This window comes from Hyla sarda, chromosome 5 (assembly GCF_029499605.1).
Source record: "Hyla sarda isolate aHylSar1 chromosome 5, aHylSar1.hap1, whole genome shotgun sequence".
Lineage (NCBI taxonomy): Eukaryota > Metazoa > Chordata > Amphibia > Anura > Hylidae > Hyla > Hyla sarda.
The window spans coordinates 59,310,812-59,334,507 of record NC_079193.1 but is presented as its reverse complement, the minus strand read 5'-3'; the positions used below and the strand labels follow the sequence as shown (position 1 = coordinate 59,334,507).

General features: G+C 42.3%; 1 protein-coding gene across 1 annotated transcript in view; it reads left to right on the top strand.

Annotated features, from left to right (window-relative positions):
* NOM1 (nucleolar protein with MIF4G domain 1) overlaps nt 1-21,478 on the top strand; it is a 48,888-nt gene extending 27,410 nt beyond the window's left edge. The window contains exons 3-11 of the mRNA XM_056519570.1: nt 1,724-1,919; nt 2,085-2,408; nt 5,706-5,816; nt 7,177-7,341; nt 8,704-8,825; nt 10,036-10,168; nt 10,693-10,824; nt 11,729-11,838; nt 21,218-21,478. Coding sequence (XP_056375545.1) covers nt 1,724-1,919; nt 2,085-2,408; nt 5,706-5,816; nt 7,177-7,341; nt 8,704-8,825; nt 10,036-10,168; nt 10,693-10,824; nt 11,729-11,838; nt 21,218-21,395 — 1,471 coding nt within the window. The 3' untranslated portion in view covers nt 21,396-21,478. The remainder of the gene's footprint in view (nt 1-1,723; nt 1,920-2,084; nt 2,409-5,705; nt 5,817-7,176; nt 7,342-8,703; nt 8,826-10,035; nt 10,169-10,692; nt 10,825-11,728; nt 11,839-21,217) is intronic.
* The last annotated feature ends 2,218 nt before the right edge of the window (nt 21,479-23,696 follow it).

The following is a 23,696-nucleotide window of genomic DNA, read 5'->3' as shown; positions in this document are numbered from 1 at the left end:
TGGCCCATCTAGTCTGCCCAATATTCTGAATCCTATGAATAGTCCCTGGCCCTATCTTATATGAATGATAGCCTTATGCCTATCTCTATCTTATATGAATGATAGCCTTATGCCTATCTCTATCTTATATGAATGATAGCCTTATGCCTATCTCTATCTTATATGAAGGATAGCCTTATGCCTATCTCTATCTTATATGAAGGGTAGCCTTATGCTTATCCCATGCATGTTTAAACTCCTTCACTGTATTTGCAGCGCCCACTCCTGCAGGAAGGCTATTCCATGCATCCACTACTCTCTCAGTAAAGTAACACTTCCTGATATCAGTATTAAACCTTTGCCCCTATAATATAAAACTATGTCCTCGTGGTAGTTTTCCTTCTTGTAAATCTCCTCTCCTCCTTTACCGTGTTGATTCTCTTTATGTATTTAAAAGTCTCTATCATATCCGCTCTGTCTCTTCTTTCTTCTATACATGTTAAGGTCCTTTAACCTTTCCTGGTAAGTTTTATCCTGCAATCCATGTACAGTGACCCCCCGACCTACGATGGCCCCGACATATGATCAAATCGACATACGATGGCCTCTCAGAGGCCATCGCATGTCGATGTCAGCATCGACATACAATGCTTTTTTATTTTGGGGCCATCGCATTAACTGCTATCCGGCAGCGCAAAATGCTTAAGCTGCTGCCGGATAGCAGCTTAATGTTCCCCGTGTGGTGCGGTAAGTATTACTTACCCCTCCACGATGCTCCAGGGTGCCCTCCGGGTCCAGCGCTGGTCTTCGGGTTTCTTCTCGGCCCTCTCCGATGACGTCAATACGCTGCTGCGCTTGTCATCCAATAGGAATGGCGTACGCAGCGGCGTAATGATGTCGCTACGCAGGCCCAGTAAGGCCTTGCAGAAGACAGCAGAGGACCGGAGAAGAAAGCGGAGAGCCCAGCGGAGGCCCGGGGTCACCATCGGGAGTGGCGGGGACACCATCGCGAGCGGCGGGGACAGGTGAGTACAGCTTCCTATACTTTACATTGCACGAATCCCTCAACATACAATGGATTCGACAAACGATGGCTCGTTTGGAACGAATTACCATCGTATGTTGAGGGACCACTGTACTAGTTTAGTATCTTCTCTGAACTCTCTCTAGAGTATCTATATCCTTCTGGAGATACGGCCTCCAGTACTGCGCACAATACTCCAAGTGAGGCCTCACCAGTGTTCTGTACAGCGGCATGAGCACTTCTCTCTCTCTACTGCTTATACCTCTCCCTATACATCAAGCATTTTGCTAGTGTTTTCTGCTGCTCTATTACATTGTCTTCCTATCTTTAAGTTTTCTGAAATCATTTCTCCTAAATCAGTTTCCTCAGATACTGAGGTCAGGACTGTGTCAAATATTCCATATTCTGCCCGAGGGTTTTACGCCCCAGGTGCGTTATCTTGTACTTATTCAAATAAAATTTCAGTTGCCAGAGTTCTGACCATTCTTCTAATTTTCCTAAATCCTTTTCCATTTGGCGGATCCTTCCAGGAACATCAACCCTGTTACATGAGATCAAGGTCCCTAGTTTCCTGTTGGTAGTCAAGTGCACGTTGCTGCTTCATTCATTGTTTAATGGAGGCTGCTGGAGATACTGTAAAATGACCTGCATATCCTTGTGTTGTAAATTCTCTAGTAAGTTATGTATCACCATCTAACATTCATTGTCAATATGTCATAGACTGAGCGAACCGAACATGGCCTCTATTAGCGGGCAACTGGAAGAACTCTACATGACCAACAGCAGAAAGGACATGAATGACACAGTATCCAATGTTCTCCTCAATGCCTGCATCACTCCAGCTAAAATGCCAGACCGACTTATGATGGAGCACGTACTTCTCATCAGTATATTGCACCACACTGTGGGGATCGAGGTAAGAAGTCATAAATTATAGAAGCGGCATATATGGCTACGTATCAGCATGTGATTTATACAAATAGTCCAGCATTTGCAGAACCAAACTGATCCCTGTGTTTGGTAAATTTATGTGGAATTTCATATGTATTATGGATGTGATATATATTTTTTTTATTACCAGGTGGGGGCGCACATCCTGGAGACGGTGGTGAAGCAGTTCCATGACCAATACGAAGAGATCACAGACAGTAAAGAGTGCGATAACCTGATCACCTTCATTGGACACCTGTACAACTTCCACATCATAGACTCCCGCCTGGTGTTCGATATACTAAAGATGATGGTGTCCACATTCACAGAGAGAAACATAGAGCTCATCCTGCTGCTGCTGAAGAATGTTGGCTTCTCTCTACGGAAAGACGATGCCCTAGCTCTAAAGGAACTGATCTGTGAGGCTCAAAACAAAGCCAGCGCTGTGGATAAGAAGTTTCAGGATCAGTCTCGAGTGAGAACTAACTCAAAATGTATTTTCTAACTTTAGGCCAAACCTGTCTGTATACCCTTTTGGGGCCTTTATATGCCATAGTGGGGTCCTCTACTTAAAACCATTTAACACTGACAGACATCCTATTGTGCTCTGCTTCTGGTAGAACAGATAAGTGTAGCAAGATGCCACAGCTTGGGGCCATTATAAGGGGCCAGTTGCCAAAGCAACCCTTGGCACCTTGTGATACCGTGTTAAATAGCTGCAATTGGAGTTGTCTCAGTTCCAGGCATCCGAGCGCTGTTTAATACAAGTGATGGTGCGGGCATAGCTCAGCAATAGCATACTGTTGCAGTCATGGCTGTACATGTTGGTTCCCCTGAAATTTTTCTAGAAAATGAAGTATTTCTCACAGAAAAGGATTGCAATATACATGTTTAGGAAGGGGAGGTAAAAAAGCAAATTGGACATAATATCACACCAAACTCCAAAAATGGTCTGGACAAAATTATTGGCACCCTTTCAAAATTGTGGAAAAATAAGATTGTTTCAAGCATGTGATGCTCCGTTAAACTCACCTGGGGCAAGTAACAGATGTGGGCAATATAAAAATCCCACCTGAAAGCAGATAAAAAGGAGAGAAGTTCACTTAGTCTTTGCATTGTCTGTCTGTGTGTGCCACACTAAGCATGGGCAACAGAAAGAGGAGAAGAGAACTGTCTGAGCAATTGAGAACCAAAATTGTAAAAAAAAATATCAACAATCTCAAGGTTACAAGTCCATCTCCAGAGATCTAGGTTTGCCTTTGTCCACAGTGCGCAACATTATCAAGAAGTTTGCAACCCATTGCACTGTAGCTAATCTCCCTGGGCGTGGACGGAAGAGAAAAATTTATGAAAGGTGTCAACACAGGATAGTCCGGATGGTGGATAAGCAGCCCCAAACAAGTTCCAAAGATATTCAAGCTGCAGGCTCAGGGAGCATCAGTGTCAGCATGAACTGTCCGTCGTCATTTAAATTAAATGAAACGCAATGGCAGGAGACCCAGGAGGACCCCACTGCTGATACAGAGACATAAAAAAGCAAAACAACATTTTGCCAAAATGAACTTGAGTAAGCCAAAATCCTTCTGGGAAAATGTCTTGTGGACAGATGAGATCAAGATAGAGCTTTTTGGTAAAGCACATCATTCTACTGTTTACCCAAAACAGAATGAGGCCTACAAAGAAAAGAACACAGTACCTACAGTGAAATATGGTGGAGGTTCAATGATGTTTTGGGGTTGTTTTTATGCCTCTGGCACTGGGTGCCTTGAATGTGTGCAAGGCATCATGAAATCTGAGGATTACCAATGGATTTTGGGTCGCACTGTACAGCCCAGTGTCAGAAAGCTGGGTTTGCATCTGAGATCTTGGGTCTTCCAGCAGGACAATGACCCCAAACATACGTCAAAAAGCACCCAGAAATGGATGGCAACAAAGTGCTGGAGAGTTCTGAAGTGGCAACAATGAGTCCAGATCTAAATCCTATTGATCACCTGTGGAGAGATCTTAAAATTGCTGTTGGGAAAAGGCGCCTTCCAATAAGAGAGACCTGGAGCAGTTTGTAAAGGAAGAGTGGTCCAATATTCCGGCTGAGAGGTGTAAGAAGCTTATTGATGGTTATAGGAAGCGACTGATTTCAGTAATTTTTTCCAAAGGGTGTGCAGCCAAATATTAAGTTAAGGGTGCCAATAATATTGTCCAGCCCATTTTTGGAGTTTGGTGTGACATTATGTCCAATTTGCTTATTTTCCTCCCTTTTTTTGTTTAGTTCCAATAAACACAATGGGAATAAACATGTGTATAGCAAAACATGTGTTACTGCAATCCTTTTCTGTGAGAAACACTTCATTTTCTTGAAAAATTTCAGGGGTGTCAACATTTACGGCCATAACTGTAAGTCAGTTTGCAGGTACGAGTTACTCAACATGATTTCATGGGGTGTTTAGGGGTTAAAGATATCTCTTGTCACTGTCAAGATCTGTTTTTTTTTCTTTCTCAGTTTAAGGGTTTATTTACATGTACAGTATTCTGCGCAGATTTGATGTGCAGGATTTTAAGCTGTATTCAGTCATTCAGTTTACATTGGAATCTGCAGCAAAAAAATTCCAGCGCTTCAAATCTGTACAGAAAACTGTACGTGTGAATAGACCATTAAAAAAAAGACCAAGTTCAAAGAAAGACCTTTATCCATAGAGATTCCTGGTGCGTATTTCATGTCCAGCAGGCACTGCTGGGAATGAATCAGCGCAATGACCTTAAAGGAGAACTCTGGTGCAGACTACTCCTGCTCCCTCCTGCCCGGGCTGCAAAAAAAAAAAAGAAAATAAACCATCTCTCACCTTCCTGGGTTCCCGCGGAGCACCACTACAGCTGATCGGTCCTCCGGTCCATCCTCTTCATACTTCCGTGTGAACGAAGCGTCACTTGGCGCTCAGCCTATTATGGGCTGAGGCAGAACGATAGGCTGGCGGCCGGCGATAGGCTGAGTGCCATGTGACGTTTCGTTCACATGGAAGTATGAAGAGGATGGACCGGAGGACCGATCAGCTGTAGTGGCGCTCCGCGGGAACCCAGGAAGGTGAGGGATGGTTTATTTAAAAAAAAATTTGCAGGACGGAGCAGGAGTAGTCTGCACCAGAGTTCTCCTTTAAGAACATGTACATCTCCATTTACAGAAATGCAGTTCCAGTCTAAAGAATTAACATGTTTGGAATTGGAATTTACACGGAAACCCTGCCCAGTCGAGAAGTGTCCCATTAAAAATAATGGGAGGCTGCTTTACATAGTGTACATTGGGCCCTTTCTCCCCACAGACCTGGCCGGTATCTACTCGCCCTCCTACATATTCCTACAAGTCATGATATTGACATTTTATCTATCTTGGTTCATCTCCCTGTTTGTAATGATGAGAAGTGCACTAGAAAAGATGGTCAGATCAGTGTCCGGGCACAGCGCCTAGTCTACATCCACTTTGTACAGCAAAGAATTATCTCTGGAGCAATATCTGTAGAAGAACACTGGACACCTAAGGGGGGGGGGGATTTATCAAAACCTGTCCAGAGCTCGCTTCTTTTATTTTCCAGAGACTTTGTTGAAAATGAAAGAAGCGATATGATTGGTTGCTATGGGCAACTGGGCACCTTTTCCTCTGGACAGGTTTTGATAACTCTCCCCCCAGGTGACCACATCTTGTACGTGATAGTTCTTAATTTTTCTGAATATACACTTTCCAATGGTTGAATGAATAGTGATATAAAATTTGCTTCTACTCCAGGTCCGGTTTATGTTGGAGATCATGTTGGCGTTAAAGAACAATGATATGCGCAAGATACCAGGTTACGACCCCGAACCAGTGGAGAAACTACGGAAAGTTCAACGATCATTGGTATAAAAATAATTTTTATCCTACAGCAGTGATTTCATACATTATCTTTAGGAGAGCTCCTGAATGATTTTTATTTTTTACACCTGGGGAAACCCTGAACAACATTTACACCTTTAGGGTCTATTCACATGTACAGTATTATGCGCAGATTTGATGCGCAGGATTTCAAGCTGTGTTCAGTTAACATTGAAACCTGCAGCAGAAAATCCTGCGCATTAAATCTGCACATAATACTGTACGTGTGAATAGACCCTTAATCTCAAAGTTGGTGGTGGGTGTAGCTGACAGCTGCTTACTGCTCTACGAAGCATCTGTGTGCGGCTAAGATCAGTTTGCTTTCCTATTGGAAAGGTGTTGCTGTGTTTTTAAGAAACCATAAGGGCTAGAGAAGCCCAGGGTTCCTTACTATATACATGTAATTCTTAAAGGGGTATTTTGCCAGAAAAATGTTATCCCCTATGTAAAGGATAGGGGATAAGATGTCTAATCGCAGGCGTCAAGCAGCTAGAGACCCCCACGATCTCTGCTGCGGCACCCCAGTCATCCGGTGCACAGAGCAAACTTCACTCCGTTCCAGATGACTGGCAACTACAGCCGCCACGCCCCCTCCATTCATGTCTATGGGAGGAGGTGGGACTGCTATGTACTAGCCATCACGCCCCCTCCCTTAGACATGATTGCAGGGGGCGTGGTGTGACGTCACAAACACGAGAGCTTGGAGCTTCTGTGTTCCAGAGGCCGCTGCTGTCAGACCAGGGATTGCTGGGGTTCCCAGTGGCGGGACCTCCGTGATCAGACCTCTTATCCCCTATCCTTTCTATAGGGGATAAGATGACTAGTGGCGGAGTACCCCTTCAAGTTGAGTCCACAGGAGCAGCCGGCTGCATGCAGCCAAATTGCACTTTGGTTGCATGTAGCTAACTGCTATGGTGAGTTTAACCCTTAAAGGAACTACGGTACTCAACAACTTATCTCCTACCCACAAGAGCGGCCACTACTCCGTACACAGAGCTGTGTTGACCACCACATGGAGCAGTGGCTGTCGTGCTCTCTTCATGGATCTCTATGGGAGAACTAGAGATACAGTGCTCGTGCATCTCCAGCTCTCCCATAAAGATGCATGGAGGGGTTGTGTCAACCACCACTTCGTGCAATGGTCAACACAGCCCCGTGTGTGCTGTGGAAACACCTAGGTCTGCACAGGGGCTGCTTACCTTAAAAAAAGACAAAGTTGCACCATTATGTGTGGTTTCTTTTTCTTTGTATGTTGCTTTATTGCTCAATAACATTGGCTTCCATAGAGTAACAAGCATGTAAACCTTGCTTAGTATTAGTGTTCACATGTGATGCGCTTGTGCAGGTTCATAACAGTGCATCCGGAAGTGACACTCGTCTCCGTGTATCTCTGGAGAACATTCTGGAAGCTGACAAGGTCGGTCGCTGGTGGATTGTCGGATCATCATGGAGTGGAGCGCCAATGATTGGACAGTCCTCATCCACTGCATCGGCACCAGCGGTTGGAAAGGTATTACTTGAATATTGGGATTGTGTTTTTGTAAATATGCACTTTTTTTTGTCTAATCAATTCTTTTAAATTGATAAAACTGGTAAAATTGTGAAGAACTTCCATCTTCAATATCGTCTCCTGCTTATAGAGTGGACAATGAAGATGTCTTCAGCCAGTCAAGATCTCCTAACAGTTTTAGGCCTATCTAAACTAACAAGGAGTCATTGACAACAAGGAATCAATGTTTAGTTTTTGTTGTAAAAGAATCAGTCATTGGCCCTCATTTACTTAGAAAATCGGGTTGTAAGTCTATGTTGCTTTCTTACCCGACTGCTTTTTTCCCCTGGTATTTATTATTATGTCGCATCTTGTTTGTCGCACGTGGGTTTTGTTGGTTTTGGTTTCCAACTCCTCTGAGTTGTCGGGAAAAAATCCACAACAATTCAACAAATTCGGGTTGGAAACCTTAATAAATACGTGGGAAAGCTCAGAAATGTCGGGTTACGCCCCTTTTTTGGGTTTGGGAGAATCCACATCAGGTCCGTCGGGAAAAAATGTTGCATCGTGTCGCAGACTGGCGCACGATGTCTGCGACATGTCGCAGACAAAGATGCGCCAAAAAACCCGACAAAAGAAGTCTGGTTTAGAATAGTAAATGAGGGCCATTGAGTACTACCAGGGCACCTGTATTAACCAATAAAAACCTTACATTGCAATAAAGAGTGCCCTCACTTAAAGGGGTATTCCGGCTTTATACATCTTATCCCCTATCCAAAGGATAGGGGATAAGATGTATGATCACTGGGGACCCCCGCAATCTTGGTGCAGCCCCCGACATTCTGTGCCAGGCGCGGCCTCCAACATGGGAATGTGACTTCACTGTCACGCCCCCTAGTGACATTACGCCCCACCCCTCCATTCATGTCTATGGGCATAGACAGGAATGGAGGGGCCTGGTGTGACATCACTAGGGGGCGTAGCCATGACGTGCCAGTCTCGGAGGCAGCTCCCGGCACAGAATACCGGGGGCTGCACAGAGATCGCGGGGGTCCCCAGCGGCAGGACCCCTGCGATCATACATCTTATGCCCTATTCTTTGGATAGGGGATAAGATGTATAAAGATGGAATACCCCTTTAAGAAGGGAAAATTGTGCACCCTCATATATATCTCATAGATTGGACCTACACCTATCTTCAGAATAAGAGTCCCCCCAATATCCTGTTTCTGGGAATGCCCCAATAAGAAGTGAACTGCTTTTCAAATGAAATTTATTTTGGATTTAATCTATATGTAGAAAAAAACAGCCATCTACTTTGTGCTTCATTCTTTTATTGAACATCCATGATGACCTTTTGCATATGTCATCTCTTTATTTTAGGTCAGCGCAAAGATCATGGACCTGGCTCGAAAACAGCGAATGAACACAGACATTAGGAGAAATGTCTTCTGCGTTGTCATGACCAGTGAAGATTATTTGGATGCTTTTGAGAAGCTGCTGAAGTAAGTAAACCACTTCCAAAAATGGACCCCATTGGCACAAATATGTACTGGGTATATGACCTTTATTTCTCCCTTACAGTTATGCTAGTAAGACTATGCACACTCCCATTCTATTCTTTTTTATGCTCTACATCAGTAACGAAGGCTAAAACCTTCCTCTCTTTGGGTCAGTGGAGACCCCAGAATTTGGACCGCCGCAAGTCCTGTAGGTCGAAAAACATTTTTGAAATAAAGTACTCAATGGGGGACATGTATCATTATTTGTGTATGGTAGAAGCAGTTTACCCCTTTTCCCGAATTCTAAATTATGCGCAGAAGCGCTAAATTTATCAATCAAGTGCAATGAGCTTCATAAATTGCGGGTAAATATAGTAATCTCCTCAATCCACTCTTTGGAAAATAGAATCGATGATTTAGAGCATCTTGCTACATTAAGTCCAAGATGGCTTATATTTGCGCAAAAAAAAACAGCTCTTGCGGCAAATTTTTTGGTGTAAAGGAAAAGTACGCAGTTAATTAATCCATGTGTACTATAGATGTCACTCCAAGGTACCCTGATTCGGCCACATCTGGAGGACATGCTCTACCAAAACGTGCGCAAAAAAATGCGCCAAAAAAAAGGGCTTGCGCAAAACTTTGCGCAAAAAAATACACAAAACAGGGGTAAAATCTTTGATACATGTCCCCCAATGATTCTATGTTTAACAGAACATCTCAGTTAAGTCTATATGTTCCCCTAAAGCAGTGGTCTTCAACCGGCGGACCTCCAGATGTTGCAAAACTACAACTCCCAGCATGCCCGGACAGCCAACGGCTGTCCGGGCATGCTGGGAGTTGTAGTTTTGCAACATCTGGAGGTCCGCAGGTTGAAGACCACTGCCCTAAAGTATTTAAAGTGTGTTTCATTTTAAAAAACTTTTAACATGTCACAGAGACATGTCAAACGTTTTGATCGGTGGGTGTCTTGGTGCTAAGACCCCCACTGATTAGGAGAAGTGCACGGTAGTGTGCCGCACTTATAATGGACCTGCAGGAGTGAGATCACTACACACTGGGGAATGAAGCTCTCCTACCTGCACATCCTCCTGATCGGTGGGGTCTATACACTGATGTGATGCCATTCTAGGCACAGCTCTGCTGGGAAAGTGGGCATTGTAAAACTATTAGGAAAAATTAGGGGCTCAATTTATTTTTTTTTATTTTTTTTTAGGTTAGGCCTGAAAGATCATCAAGAAAGAGAAATTGTCCATGTTCTCATTGACTGTTGTCTGCAAGAGAAAAACTACAACCCATTCTATGCCTTCCTGTCCAGCAAGTTCTGCGAATATGATAGAAGGTTCCAGGTAATGGTCTACTGCATTGTCACATCTATAAAATCTAGGGACACATTCACAACTTGTATTACTCCAAAGCCGAAATAAATCAATACCTCCTGAAATTGGTTTTGATTAAAACATTTCTAGCAGATTAGTATCTACTGCTTCTAAGCAAACGTGTATCTCTATGGTTACAGAGGGCAAACAAACTTTGTGTCGTTTGATTACGCATCTGTCTCTTACACCTTTTTGTGTGCTGGTAATGTGTAGGAGCACCAAATTTATTAAATGGTCACAGGGCATTTCATACATTTTGTGCAGGTCACATTTTCTGAAATTTCACTCTTCACATACACCAAAAAGCTAAGTCTGGGCTGGTGTAGTTTTAGAGACTTTTCAGTGGTTTTGCGCCTTTTTTGCGCCTTTTCTAGACACAAAAAAACAGTCTAAAGACAATGATAAATGTCGACCACTGTTCTAATCCTATGTGTTGTCTTACCTGCTTTTATGCACAATTGGGATATCTTCATACAGTTTTCTTATTTTTTTAGATGACGTTCCAATTCAGTATGTGGGATAAATTCCGTGACTTGGGAAGCTTGTCAGCATCTACATTCTCAAACCTCACTCTTTTTCTGAGTCACCTGCTAAAAAGCAAATCTCTACCACTCTCTATATTTAAAGTAAGTATTAGGGATGGCTGACTGAGGCCAGGATGCAGAGTATGAACCTTATGGCTATTCGGCTGGGAGTTGTTACTTTGCTGGTGGCACCCTGGTTGGTACCCTGGACATTCAGCCGGTGAAATTCCGCTTTCAGCAGGTGCTTCCGAAATTATCGCTGGTAGAAGCACATGTGCTGGCTCGTAGACGGCAATGCAGTCCAGTGGAATTCTGGCCAAAGAATAAACCATGTTCATTTTTTGGGTGAATGTTCTTTTTGCCTGCTGAATTCTGCTTCCGAATTTCTGCTGTATGCACAGAGCAGCAGAATCCTATTAAAAACAAAGAGACTCTGCTGCAATGGAATTCCGACGGCTGAATGTCCACAGTGTGAATGAGTCTTAACAGGTGTCATACCTAAGAAGGATTGCCTACTAGAAGTAAGCATTAAAGGAGATCTGCAGCCCTAGACGCTTATCTGTAGGATAGGGGATACAGGTCTGATCGTAGGGGGGTCCGCACGCTGGGACCCCCCACCATCTCCTGTACGAGGCTGACATGCGCCCTCCACACAGCTCTATGGGAGAGGCGGGGATGCACGAACGCTGCATCTCCGCCTCTCCCATAGAGATACATGGAGGGGGCGTGTCAGCCATGGCAGACACTCCCCCTCCATGTATCTCTATGAGAGAGGCGGAGATGCAGCATTTGTGCATCCCCGCCTCTCCCATAGAGCTGTGTGGAGGGCGCATGTTTGTCAACGACACGCACATAAGCCACTCAGAGCCGCAGCAATGCCGGGTCCCTGTACAGGAGATCGCAGGGGATAGGTGTCTAAGACAGCAGTACTCTTTTAACACTAGCAGAATTTAACTAAAACCTTCTAAGTTTCTCATTTACTTCCATTGTATAAATCTTCATCCAGGTCATAGAGTTCAGTGAATTGGATAAGACTAAAGTCTCCTTCCTGCGTCAAGTTCTCTTCAAGCTACTGATGGATTGTGAATCTGACGATCTCGCTGTCTTATTTGGAAAGTAAGTGTCTTGAGGATTTGGTTACTTAAAAACTAAACACATACGTGCAGATGTTACTCTAGGTGTCCACACGCTTATGTGAAGATAGTGAGGAGTACCTGTCATGACCTCGATAACCTTTTATAATCCTCCCAGTTCACTGCCCCCATCATGATAAACCACCCTCTGCCTTTATTTTTATTTGTTGGTTTTCTATCTTGATATTGCTCTGTATTTTCTGCTCAGTCAGATTCCCAGACTGGGAAGGGGCGTTCCCCAACAGGCGTGACATCATCTGAAGTCAAACAGGGGAGAACTTCCTCCCTCACTCTGCTACACACAGCCCAGAGCAGTTTAGTGTGTGAAATGAGCTATGATTGGATAAGGCTGCACACACACCCTCAGCATTTCCTAATTTTCTGACTTCTGCCAGGCCAGGGAAAATGTGCTCTGGACAAGTAGGGAGACACCTAGTGGAAGCTTTTTTAAACACAAATAAAACACAGAAAACTTCATTTTTATTTTTTTTTGTAAACAATGTACATTAGAAAGATTTTTTTTTTTATTTACCGTAAGGAGTGCAATAGAAAAAATTAGTTTTAATGAGTGCCCATTTGATGAGTTAGTTGTCTGCTTTAGATAGGATCCTTCAAAAATAAGATGATCACAAGGAATTTGCATTGCTGTATCAGCTATACTTTGGACAGGAACCTTGTGGCATGTGTTCAGGGGTAAATGAAAGTGTTACAGCCATTTAGATAAAGGACTATTGTGCAGCACTGTGCGTGATATCAGAGCATAAAGAGCAAAAGAAAGGCACAAAAAAAAATCTTTCACACCTATAAAATGTGTTAAATTATGAATGTGAACCTTATTAAATATTCAGACAGATTATGGACATGACAATGCGATTAAATACACGTAGGCAAGAGGAAAATAAACCTCAATACACTTCTCTGCAAATAATTATGCATATATAAAAGGCAAATACATTTTTAAAAAGTGCCGCTAGTGGCTCCTCTTCTATAGTCTCAAAATAACGCAATAAATCCTAAGGTGCAACGTGCAAACAACAATATACCAAGGGAAAGTCTATAGATATGCAAGTAATACAGACAAAGGACCCTATACATATGTTAGTAATGCAGAATGAAGAATATGCAGTAGTAATGAACAACTACACGAAATGTGCTGACAAATATACACTTAATTAGCTTAAAACTAACCCAAGATACACAGAGAATCTGGTACCGAACAAGAAAATGATAGTAATGGACGCTTGGGGGAGGGGGGGGGGGTGGGATAATGACCATGCAGGTAGCTGCAGGGGACAAAAAAAAACATTTATTCACCTTCCTTGTATGGCAGCTTCATCAGGAGTAAAATAAAGTCTGTACATAATTGAAGATTTTCCTAGCTTTAGTAACGGAAAATATAGATTTTATGAAAGACAGGAGGCGAGCATTATTGCATATCTTTCTTTACTGCAAAATTGATAGCAGCAACACACATGTTTTTTAAATAAAGTATATCAAGAGAAAAAAATAAAAAAACTTAGACAGCATACAGGTAAGGTGTCACAACCTAGTATGATACAGGTATGCACAGCCAATAGGGATACAGCATATGTGATATAAGGTCCAGTAAACTGTCAATCATCCTCTTTCTTTGTGATATAATACATCCATAACGGTCAGAACAAATATAACTGGAATGAAGACGTGGAACTCAGAAGTACGGAAGTTGTCATCTTGCAGGGTAAGTTGGTAGGCTTTGTACTCGTCTGTCAGCGAAACAGTTGAACGAAAACTTGGCACATAAACAAGGAAACAGTTAAATATATTGCAAATGAACGTAGATGTTTCCGGATGGCAGCAGAATCAGTAAGCTGAAAAAGAACAGAAAAACAGCACATTAAGGGATGGGTTAGGGAGGGATAATGCTCGCCTCCTGTCTTTCATAAAATCTATATTTTCCGTTACTAAAGCTAGGAAAATCTTCAATTTTATATCAGACAGGAGGCATTCGCATTATTGCAAGTTTAAAGCTACAATGCATACAAACAATATATACATGATTATAGCAAATCAAAAGAGAGACATAGCCACATGAGTGTCAGGTCTATAATAGAAAGTTTTGAAGGTGGATTCAGAAGACCAATTCGCCGCTTTGAGTAGATCTGAAAGTGAGCCCCCTGACTGAATCATTTTAGTAGAAATCGCACTTCTAGCAGAATGTGCCCCAAAGAGAGAAGTATCAATATGTGCAAGGGACATGACTTGTCTGATCCATCTAGCTAGGGTAGCAGAAGAGACAGGAAGGTGTGGTTTACAATAGGAGATAAGAAGTTGAAATACGGATGAAGATCTGATGGATTCCGTTTTAGCCTCATAAGATTGAAGGCATCTGACCACGCAGAGTTTAGCATTATGAGGAAAGGCAGGGTAGAAAACTTCTTGAATATTAGTCTTAGTACGTCTACGGATTTTAAAAATAACTCCATGCGGTAAGTATTGACGAGAAGAGATATCAAGGGCCTTGACATCAGATATCCTCTTGATGGATATTAAGCAGAGAAGGGTAGTAAGTTTGAACGATAAGTGTTTTAAGGATAAAGAATCGTTATCATCCCAAGAGACAAAAAGATCTAAAATCAGGTTAACGTCCCAGTTAGAATGATATTTAGGTGTAGGTGGCCGTTTAAGGCGAATGCCTCTGAGTAATCTACAGACCAAAGGATTCTGACCCACAGGAAGAGAATTAATGGGATCATGATAAAAAGAAAGAAATAGCTGATCTGTATAAATTAATAGTACGATAGGCCTTGCCTGCATCAAAAGAATTCGAGAGATAGTTTAAGATGTGAGGCAGAGGTGCAGAAACGGGATCCAAATCCCGTTGTGCGCACCAATCAACCCAAAATTTCCAGGCTGATCGGTAAGCAGTCCGGGTTCCTGGAGCCCAGGCTTCGGAAAGGATAGTTCTAGTTGATGAAGAAAATTCTGGGTCAAGTGAGAGTGACCCGAAATTAACCATGCCACCAGAGAAAGTTGACTCGATAATATGAGGGGATGAGGGTTGCCGGAGGGATCCAGTAGAAGATCTGGAAACAGAGGGAGAACTCTCGGGAGGTCTAAGATCATACTGAGGATTTGGGGGAACCAAGCTTGGGTTGGCCACCAAGGGGTGATTAGGACTAGAGTCGATTTTTGTTTGAATCAAGACTCTGGAAATTAGGTTGAAAGGGGGGGAAGGCATACAGGGTTTGAGTTGGCCAAATTTGGAGGAAAGCGTCCACCCCTGATGCTTCGGGGTCCGGGCGCCAACTGGAGAATTGAGGAAGTTGACGATTGAGACAAGATGCGAATAGATCCAGATAAAGAGGGCCCCAGAGAAGATTGATTTGTTGGAAAATATTGGGGTCCAGTCCACAAGATAGCGAGAATTCCAATCTGCTACAGTATTGGACAAACCTGGGAGATATTCTGCTTTTAGGGTAATGTCCCTTTCCAAGCAGAAATGCCAAATTTCCTTTGATATGTTGGCCAAAAGTTCTGATTTTGTTCCTCCTAAGCGGTTTATGTATTGGACAGCGGAGATATTGTCCATGCGTAGGAGAACTGAACAATGAGACATGCCCTTGATGAAACTTCTGATGGCAAAGAATCCTGCCATGAGTTCCAGACAGTTGATGTGAAGACAAGTTTCCGAATGGGACCATTTGCCTCCCGTGGTAAGGGATCCGAACCGAGCCCCCCAGCCTAAGAGGCTGGCATCCGACTCTAGGACAATGTCCGGTCTGGAAAGGAAAATTGTTTTTCCATTCCATTCCTGAATATGTTGAAGCCACCAAATCAATTCCTCCTTGGCTTCTATTGAAAGGATGATTTCGTCCGAATAACCGAGACCCTCTTGAAGGTGTTGAATTTTCAAACGTTGAAGGGCTCTGTAATGTAACGGGGCCGGAAATATCGCTTGAATAGAAGCAGATAGAAGACCCACTATCCGAGCGATCGCACGCAGGGATATAAGATTCTTGTTGAGTAAAGACCGAATCCCTTTGCGAATGGTCTTTAACTTTTTTGATGGAAGGCTCAGCAGGGCGGATTGCGTATTGATTAGGAAACCAAGAAATTCTATTTCTTGAGAAGGTAAAAGTATGGATTTGTCGTAATTGATTACAAAGCCCAGAAAGGATAGAAGTGATAATGTCCATTCCATATGAACGTAAGCTTGTTTGCGAGAAGAAGTCATGATGAGGATATCGTCCAGATAAATAATCGGGCACGGAGTAAGGCTACGACAGGCTTCATGAGTTTTGTGAAGCACCAAGGAGCTGAAGATAGCCCAAATGGAAGACAAGTAAATTGCCATTTCTTGTTGTCCCAAATGAATTGAAGGAATGATTGGGAGTAATGATGAATAGGGACGGTAAGATAGGCGTCCTTGAGATCTATTTTTATAAGCCAATCTCCCTGTATCAGTAGGTCTTTTAAAAGATGGATACCTTCCATCTTGAAATGACGATACTGAACATAATTGTTCAGTAGTTTGAGGTTTATTACGGGTCTGTGACCTCCGTCTTTTTTCTTCACCAAAAAGAGGTTGCTGACAAAGCCCGGAGCATGTAGGGGTACCTGCACAATGGCTTTTTTGGATAACAGATCTAACACTTCGGAGGCCACTAGTTTTTGATCTTCCCTCGAGAATTGAATGGGGTGAGGAAGATGAGTTTGGAAAGGAGGGGAAATGAACTCTATGTGATACCCTTTTACTGTGGAGAGTATCCACTGGTCTGAAGATACTGACTCCCAATTTCGGGAAAAAAGGAGTCTTCCACCCACTGGAGGATGGAAAGAATTGAGGGGACTTACCTGTTGGTCTGGATCTGGTTGAGCCTCTGTGGCCTCTGGCTCTCCAAGGACGGCCTCGGGTGGGAAAGAACGGGGTGGGTTGAGTGAGTGGAGGAATGTATGATGTCCTGTCAGGTTGTTGTTGTTGTTGGGGGCCTCTATATTGGTTACGGAATTGATTGGACCGGCTGGGAAAACGGCCCCGGCTTTTCCCAGCCCTGCCAAAAACCTTATTGGCAAAAACTTTTTTGAGAGAGGATTGGGCTTTTTCTAGACTAGAAAAGAGACCTACATATTTGGAAATCTCTTTGACAAAATTGTCACCAAAAAGAAGACCCTCTGAGGGGTTAGTCGATACTGAGTTGGCCAAGTGTGTCAGCTGAGGGTCTAGTTTTAGCAGAATAGACCGTCTTCTTTCTGTGCAGAAAGATTCGTTAATGTTACCATAGATGCACATAGCCCTCTGTACCCAACCTCTCATGGTAGGTACATCAATTGGTTTACCGGAAGTGGCAGCTTCTTCGGTAATATCAAGCATTTTGGCCAATGGACCCAATAGGTCTAGAAATTTATCCTGAACGGACTTAAAACTACGATCAATACCCTTTTTTGGGTTTTTTCCAGACTTTAAGAGATATTTGATAAGGATGGGATCCACCTCAGGAGTCTGAGAGGATATGGTGTTGAGGGTTGGTCTTGGGCACTCAGCCCGTAACTTATTTCTTTCTTTTTTGTCCAGACTTTTAGTTAAACAGGAGGAAATAAAGTTATCCACTTGGGGATTAGTCGACCATTCTCCAGATCTAGGGTGGGAGATTTGGGAGGGGTCAAAAAATGGGAATCCTAGAGAATCCAAAATAGTGGACTTAGACATATTAGGTTCCTCAACATTAGTATCACTTCCCTCTGAAATATTGGGGTTATAAGAGGGGTCTACACAGTCTGAGGATTCAGAATAATCATCATCATCAGAATCATGGGATTCAATATATGAGTCTGGTTTAGAGCGTTTGAAGGCTCTCTCACCCCGTGCGTTAAGCTCTTCCTCTCGGGTAGAGGGTAATAGATGGGACTTAGAGACATCTGCGTGAAAACTGCAAGAAGGATGTGTCACGTCCAAATCTGGCACCATATGATGGGATGGAGGATTATCATTATAATGTCTTTTGGAAGCACTTTTTTGGGGTTGTTTACCTTTAGTCTGGACTTTCTGGGAAGAAAACTGTGTTATGGACTGGGCAACAGATAAAGCCAAAGTATCTTGCATGGAGGCCATGGCAGCAGAAACTGCGGTCTTTACAGACCTAGCAACAGACTGGTCAACTATCTCTTGAATTTGGTCAGATAATCCGACATTTATGTCTCTGGTGATAGATTGGTCGGAGGACATCTTGTAAATATGTAAATAATTGTTTATATATATATGTCTAATATAAGTAATAAATAATAAATTTATAAATTATTTTTTCAAAATATAGTATATTTTTTATAGATATGAGGTAAAATATATATAGATAATTAAATAATAAATATATAAATTATATAAATATATAGGGGTTAAATTTAATGCAGGCAATTAATTGAATATAACTATAGACTTATTATAGAAATAGTAGGGATAATGTGAGGTGAAAATTGAAAGAAAACAATGTCTATTAATTAATACAGGTAGCTAAGAGGAGCTGCAGTGTCCTAAAAAGGACGCTAGGGGGCAGCACAGTATGGAAGAAATTTAGTCAGAGTACTGAGGGTGTCAGCGGAGGTCCTGTCAGTCAGAGGAGCGGTAGCGAATGAGGGAAGAAGGGCGGGAACGGAGTAGTTGAGGACCAACTATCCGAAGTCTCGCGATATCACCGGAAGGGAGCTGCGTCACAGAAACAGGGCAGACGAGAATACAGTGGCGCGAGCGCGAACTTCCGTGAACGGCGCGAAAATGCCGGCGCGAGACAGCTGAGATAATATGAGAGAGGTAATTAATATAGAAACTATTAAGTTGATGGGAAAAGAAGGGTATAAACGATAGTAGGACTGAAGGAGACAGTAGTAAGTTAGTATGAAATAGGGATACCGTATATTCCAATAACCAACCTAAAGTAAATGGTCATATATGAAATACTTAAAACGGAATGAATAATAATTAATAATTAATAACCAACTCTGTAGAAATTGAACACTGATACTCATCTGAACACAACAGAGAGCAGCAAAGAAAGAGGATGATTGACAGTTTACTGGACCTTATATCACATATGCTGTATACCTATTGGCTGTGCATACCTGTATCATACTAGGTTGTGACACCTTACCTGTATGCTGTCTAAGTTTTTTTTTTTTTTCTCTTGATATACTTTATTTAAAAAACATGTGTGTTGCTGCTATCAATTTTGCAGTAAAGAAAGATATGCAATAATGCGAATGCCTCCTGTCTGATATAAAATCCATTTTATATTCTACAGAATAAGTAGCCATAATAATAGTCACCTGCATGTGTGGTGTTCACATCATAACATCATAACCGTATACTGTAGGTCGGTGGAACTGTGGCAGCTCCAATGTCCTGTACATTCGTACAGATCCCAGCCCTTAGGTCACACTACATTTCACCGGATCCTGCCAGATAGTGACTCCGGACGGCTAATATTTGCCCTGTATCTGGTTTTGAGACCGGACCTAAAACCGCAGTATACCAGATACGGGGCAAAAATGAGCCGACCGGAGTCACTATATGACTATATGAAATGAATGACATATGGGCCGGGTCCGGCTGGGATAAAGGAGCGCCTGGTTTTCACTCCCCCCGGATCCGGTGACCATAGAGTCAAAACATAGCGTGAACCCAGCCTAAGACACTTGCGACCAGTTTTCAGTATCCGCAGCCTGTGTCTAAAGCGGTAATATATTACCTAATACTATGCGCCTAACTGATTATCTAGCGAAGTGACCGTATTATTTCCACGTACAAGGACACCATTTGTTCTTAGGATAAAATAGGCAGCATATGGGTGCACATAGGGGGAGATTTATCATTGCTTTTAGAGCATTTTTGTCTATGTTTTGGCGCAGTTCAGGCACAAGCAGCATATGTTGAGACTTTTATGCGTCTTTTGATATAGACAGTTTCACTCTTTTTACCTACCCGTAGAACTATTTCTTTCTGACCATGTAGTGGTCACGTATTTATCATTTGCGACTTTAGTCAAAAGTCGCTATTTTGTGCGCAAAGGTTCTATTTTTAGGCACAAAGCTACAACACCTACCAGTAGGCGTGAGAATAATTTCTACCTTCCACAATTCAACCTTTAACCCCTTGTGGACGACAGCGTCCACTCCCCTTCTATGACACGTGCTCAGGAGCTGAGTGCGGGTCATAGCTGGGTGGTCCTGGCAACTATCTGCCACCAGGGCCAATCTCTAATGCCAGAAATCACTGATCATGGTGATGCCCAGCTTTAACACCTTAGACAACGCAAATTTGATTGTAGCTTCTAAAATGCAAGTAAAAATGTCCCGGCAGCTCTGTGAAAGTAAATAAAAACACCTAACCTGCCAAATTCAGGACCGGGGAAAGTGTCTACTTCAAGATACAAGCGTCTAGATAAAGTGCATATGGTAGAGGTTTTCCCACCACAGCAGAGCTGCGCAAAATTCATCATCCTGCTGCACCTTCTTGATAAATAAGATGCACGCTAATCAAACCCACCAACCAAATAAACGTGGGAAAATAGCTCTACTGTAGACATTCTGTGATAAATCTGGGCCGTAGAGAGGACATCATTTGTTATTAGTGCAAGATTCAATGGGGGAGATTTATCAAAACCTGTCCAGAGGAAAAGTTACTGAGTTGCCCATAACAACCAATCAGATTGCGTCTGACATTTTTTACAGGCCTTTAAACATGAAAGCAGCAATCTGATTGGTTGCTATGGGCAACTCAGCAACTTTTCCTCTGCACAGGTTTTGATAAATCTCCCCCGATGACTTGCCCATGGGCGGAAATGCCATGTATAGTTGTGGCTAGAGATGAGCGAACTTACAGTAAATTCGATTTGTCACGAACTTCTCAACTCGGCAGTTGATGACTTTTCCTGCGTAAATTAGTTCAGCTTTCTGGTGCTCCGGTGGGCTGGAAAAAGTGGATACAGTCCTAGGAAAGAGTCTCCTTGGACTGTATCCACCTTTTCCAGCCCACCGGAGCACTGGAAAGCTGAACTAATTTATGCAGGAAAAGACCTCAACTGCCGAGCCGAGAAGTTCGTGATGAATCGAATTTACTGTAAGTTCGCTCATCTCTAGTTGTAGCCACCCTACTATGATATAATCACAGTAATATAACCACAAATGAGAGAGAACCCCATTAGATTCTTAGGGCACAGTACAATGAATAGCACTTGGGTGTAGTATTGTAACTCTGCTTTATTGAAGGCAATGGAGCCGGGCTGCAATTTCAGATGCAACTTGTGGTGTCTATGTATATACCCCAAGTCTTTTATACTTACCTGACCTTATAAATGTCTATGAAGATAACGTATATCCTGTTCTCTTAACAGGATCTCTGACAACCCCAAGCTGGGAATGCTTCGAGAGGGCTTAAAACTCTTCATTTCGCATTTCTTGCTGAAGAACATCCGGGCACAGAAGACGCCGGAGGAAGCAGAATTGCTCACCCAAAAAGCAGACTTAGCAGTTAAAGCTCTGCAGGCTAAGGAGAGCAAGCTACGCCTATAGAAGACAAAGCGTATTGAGAAAACTACACAATCTGGATTCTCGGTGTGCCTAAACCAGTGTTTCCCAACCAGGGTGCCTCCAGCTGTTGCAAAACTACAACTCCCAGCATGCCCGGACAGCCAAAGGCTGTCCGGGCATGCTGGGAGTTGTAGTTTTGCAACAGCTGGAGGCACCCTGGTTGGGAAACACTGGCCTTAACGATTTGTATATACTATATACTATGTATTTTAAAGGTTTTATGAGCACACGATTGCTAGAAACTCTACTTTATAACTTATAAAAGAAGGTTGCTAAATGCAGTTTGCAGCCACCTATCTGTTTTGCAACAAGATTCCAGATATAAATCATCTGGACTTACTTGTCATGAGCTAAAGTATTAGCAGGCTGGTGATTAGAGATGAGCGAACTTACAGTAAATTCGATTCGTCACGAACTTCTCGGCTCGGCAGTTGATGTCTTATCCTGCGTAAATTAGTTCAGCCTTCAGGTGCTCCGGTGGGCTGGAAAAGGTGGATACAGTCCTAGGAAAGAGTCTTCTAGGACTGTATCCACCTTTTCCAGCCCACCGGAGCACCGGAAAGCTGAACTCATTTATGCAGGAAAAGCCATCAACCTCCGAGCCGAGAAGTTTGTGACGAATCGAATTTACTGTAAGTTCGCTCATCTCTACTGGTGATATTTACGTACGGCAAATATTTTGGCGTAAAATAATTTTGTCCAGTGGGAAAAAATTGTCTCTTAGAAAGGGAATTTGTATACTTTTACCATAATATGGTAAGCAGATGTAGTTTTACAACTGACCACTAGATGGTGATCTGTCAGTAAAGTAATTGCGATGTCATTAGTGGATGTGATTTCTTTTCTGATTTATTTATTTTTTATTTATTTTTTTTCGTAAATTTGAGTTGCCATATTAGGCCAGTGATGCAGATGCAAATCAACTCCAACATTTTTTGATTTGCATATTATTTTTTTTTATTAAATATTCTGCCAGAAAGACCAATGTGTAAATAAGAGAGGTAGTAGGAGGGAGGTACAGTTGCTTAGTACACATGAAAATTCAGTAAAATTATTATTTTTGAAGCAATACAAATTTACGTGAGCAGCAGCGAAATTCAGATGTATTTTGCATGCATCCTTCATATTGCAAATGAGACAAAGGGGGCAGTGTTGTGCATCATTTTCACATAGTGCCACCTTATTTTATAGTTAGTGATTCTAAAACAGGAGTGGTTAAAGAAGAACTCCAGTACATACGTTCTTATCCACAGGATAGGGAATGATCACGGGGACTTAAAGGGGTATTCCAGGAAAAAACTATTTTTTTTATATCAACTGGCTCCAGAAAGTTAAACAGATTTGTAAATTACTTCTATTAAAATTTTTTAATCCTTTCAATAATTATCAGCTGCTGAAGTTGAGTTGTTGTTTTCTGTCTGGCAACAGTGCTCTCTGCTGACATCTCTGCTTGTCTCTGGAACTGCAGAGTAGAAGTTGTTTACTATGGGGATTTGCTTCTAAACTGGGCGGTTCCCGAGACACGTGTCATCAGAGAGAACTTAGACAAAAAAGAACAACTCCACTTCAGAAGCTCATAAGTACTGAAAGGATAAAGATTTTTTAATAGAAGTAATTTACAAATCTGTTTAACTTTCTGGAGCCAGTTGAGATATATAAAAAAGTTTTTTCCTGGAATACCCATTTAAGTCCTGCACCTCAAATATGCGCAGGATACTGTACGTGTGAACAGACACTTTAAAGGGGTACTCCTTTGCTAGACATCTCATCCCCTATCCGGTGGGGAACTGGTTCCAGAAAGTGAAACTGATTTGTAAATTACTTCTATTAAAAAATCTTAATCCTTTCAGTACTTTTTAGGAGCTGTATGCTACAGAGGAAAATCTTTGTTTTTTTAATTTATTTTTTGTGTTGTCCACAGTGCTCTCTGCTGACACCTGGGACACCTGATGCCCGTATCAGGAACTGTCCAGAGCAGGAGAAAATCCCGATAGAAATCCTATGCTACTCTGGACAGTTCCTGACACGGACAGAGGGGTCAGCAGAGAGCACTGTGGACAACACAAAAAAGAAATTCAAAAAGTAAATCATTTCCTCTGTAGCATACAGCTGCTAAAAAGTACTGAAAGGATTAAGATTTTTTTAATAGAAGTAATTTACAAATCTGTTTAACTTTCTGGCACCAGTTCATTTAAAAAAATAAAAAGTTTTCCACCCGAGTACCCCTTTAATTGCTGCAGATTTTGACTTTTCTGTTAAACTAAATTGGGCAAATCTGCAACA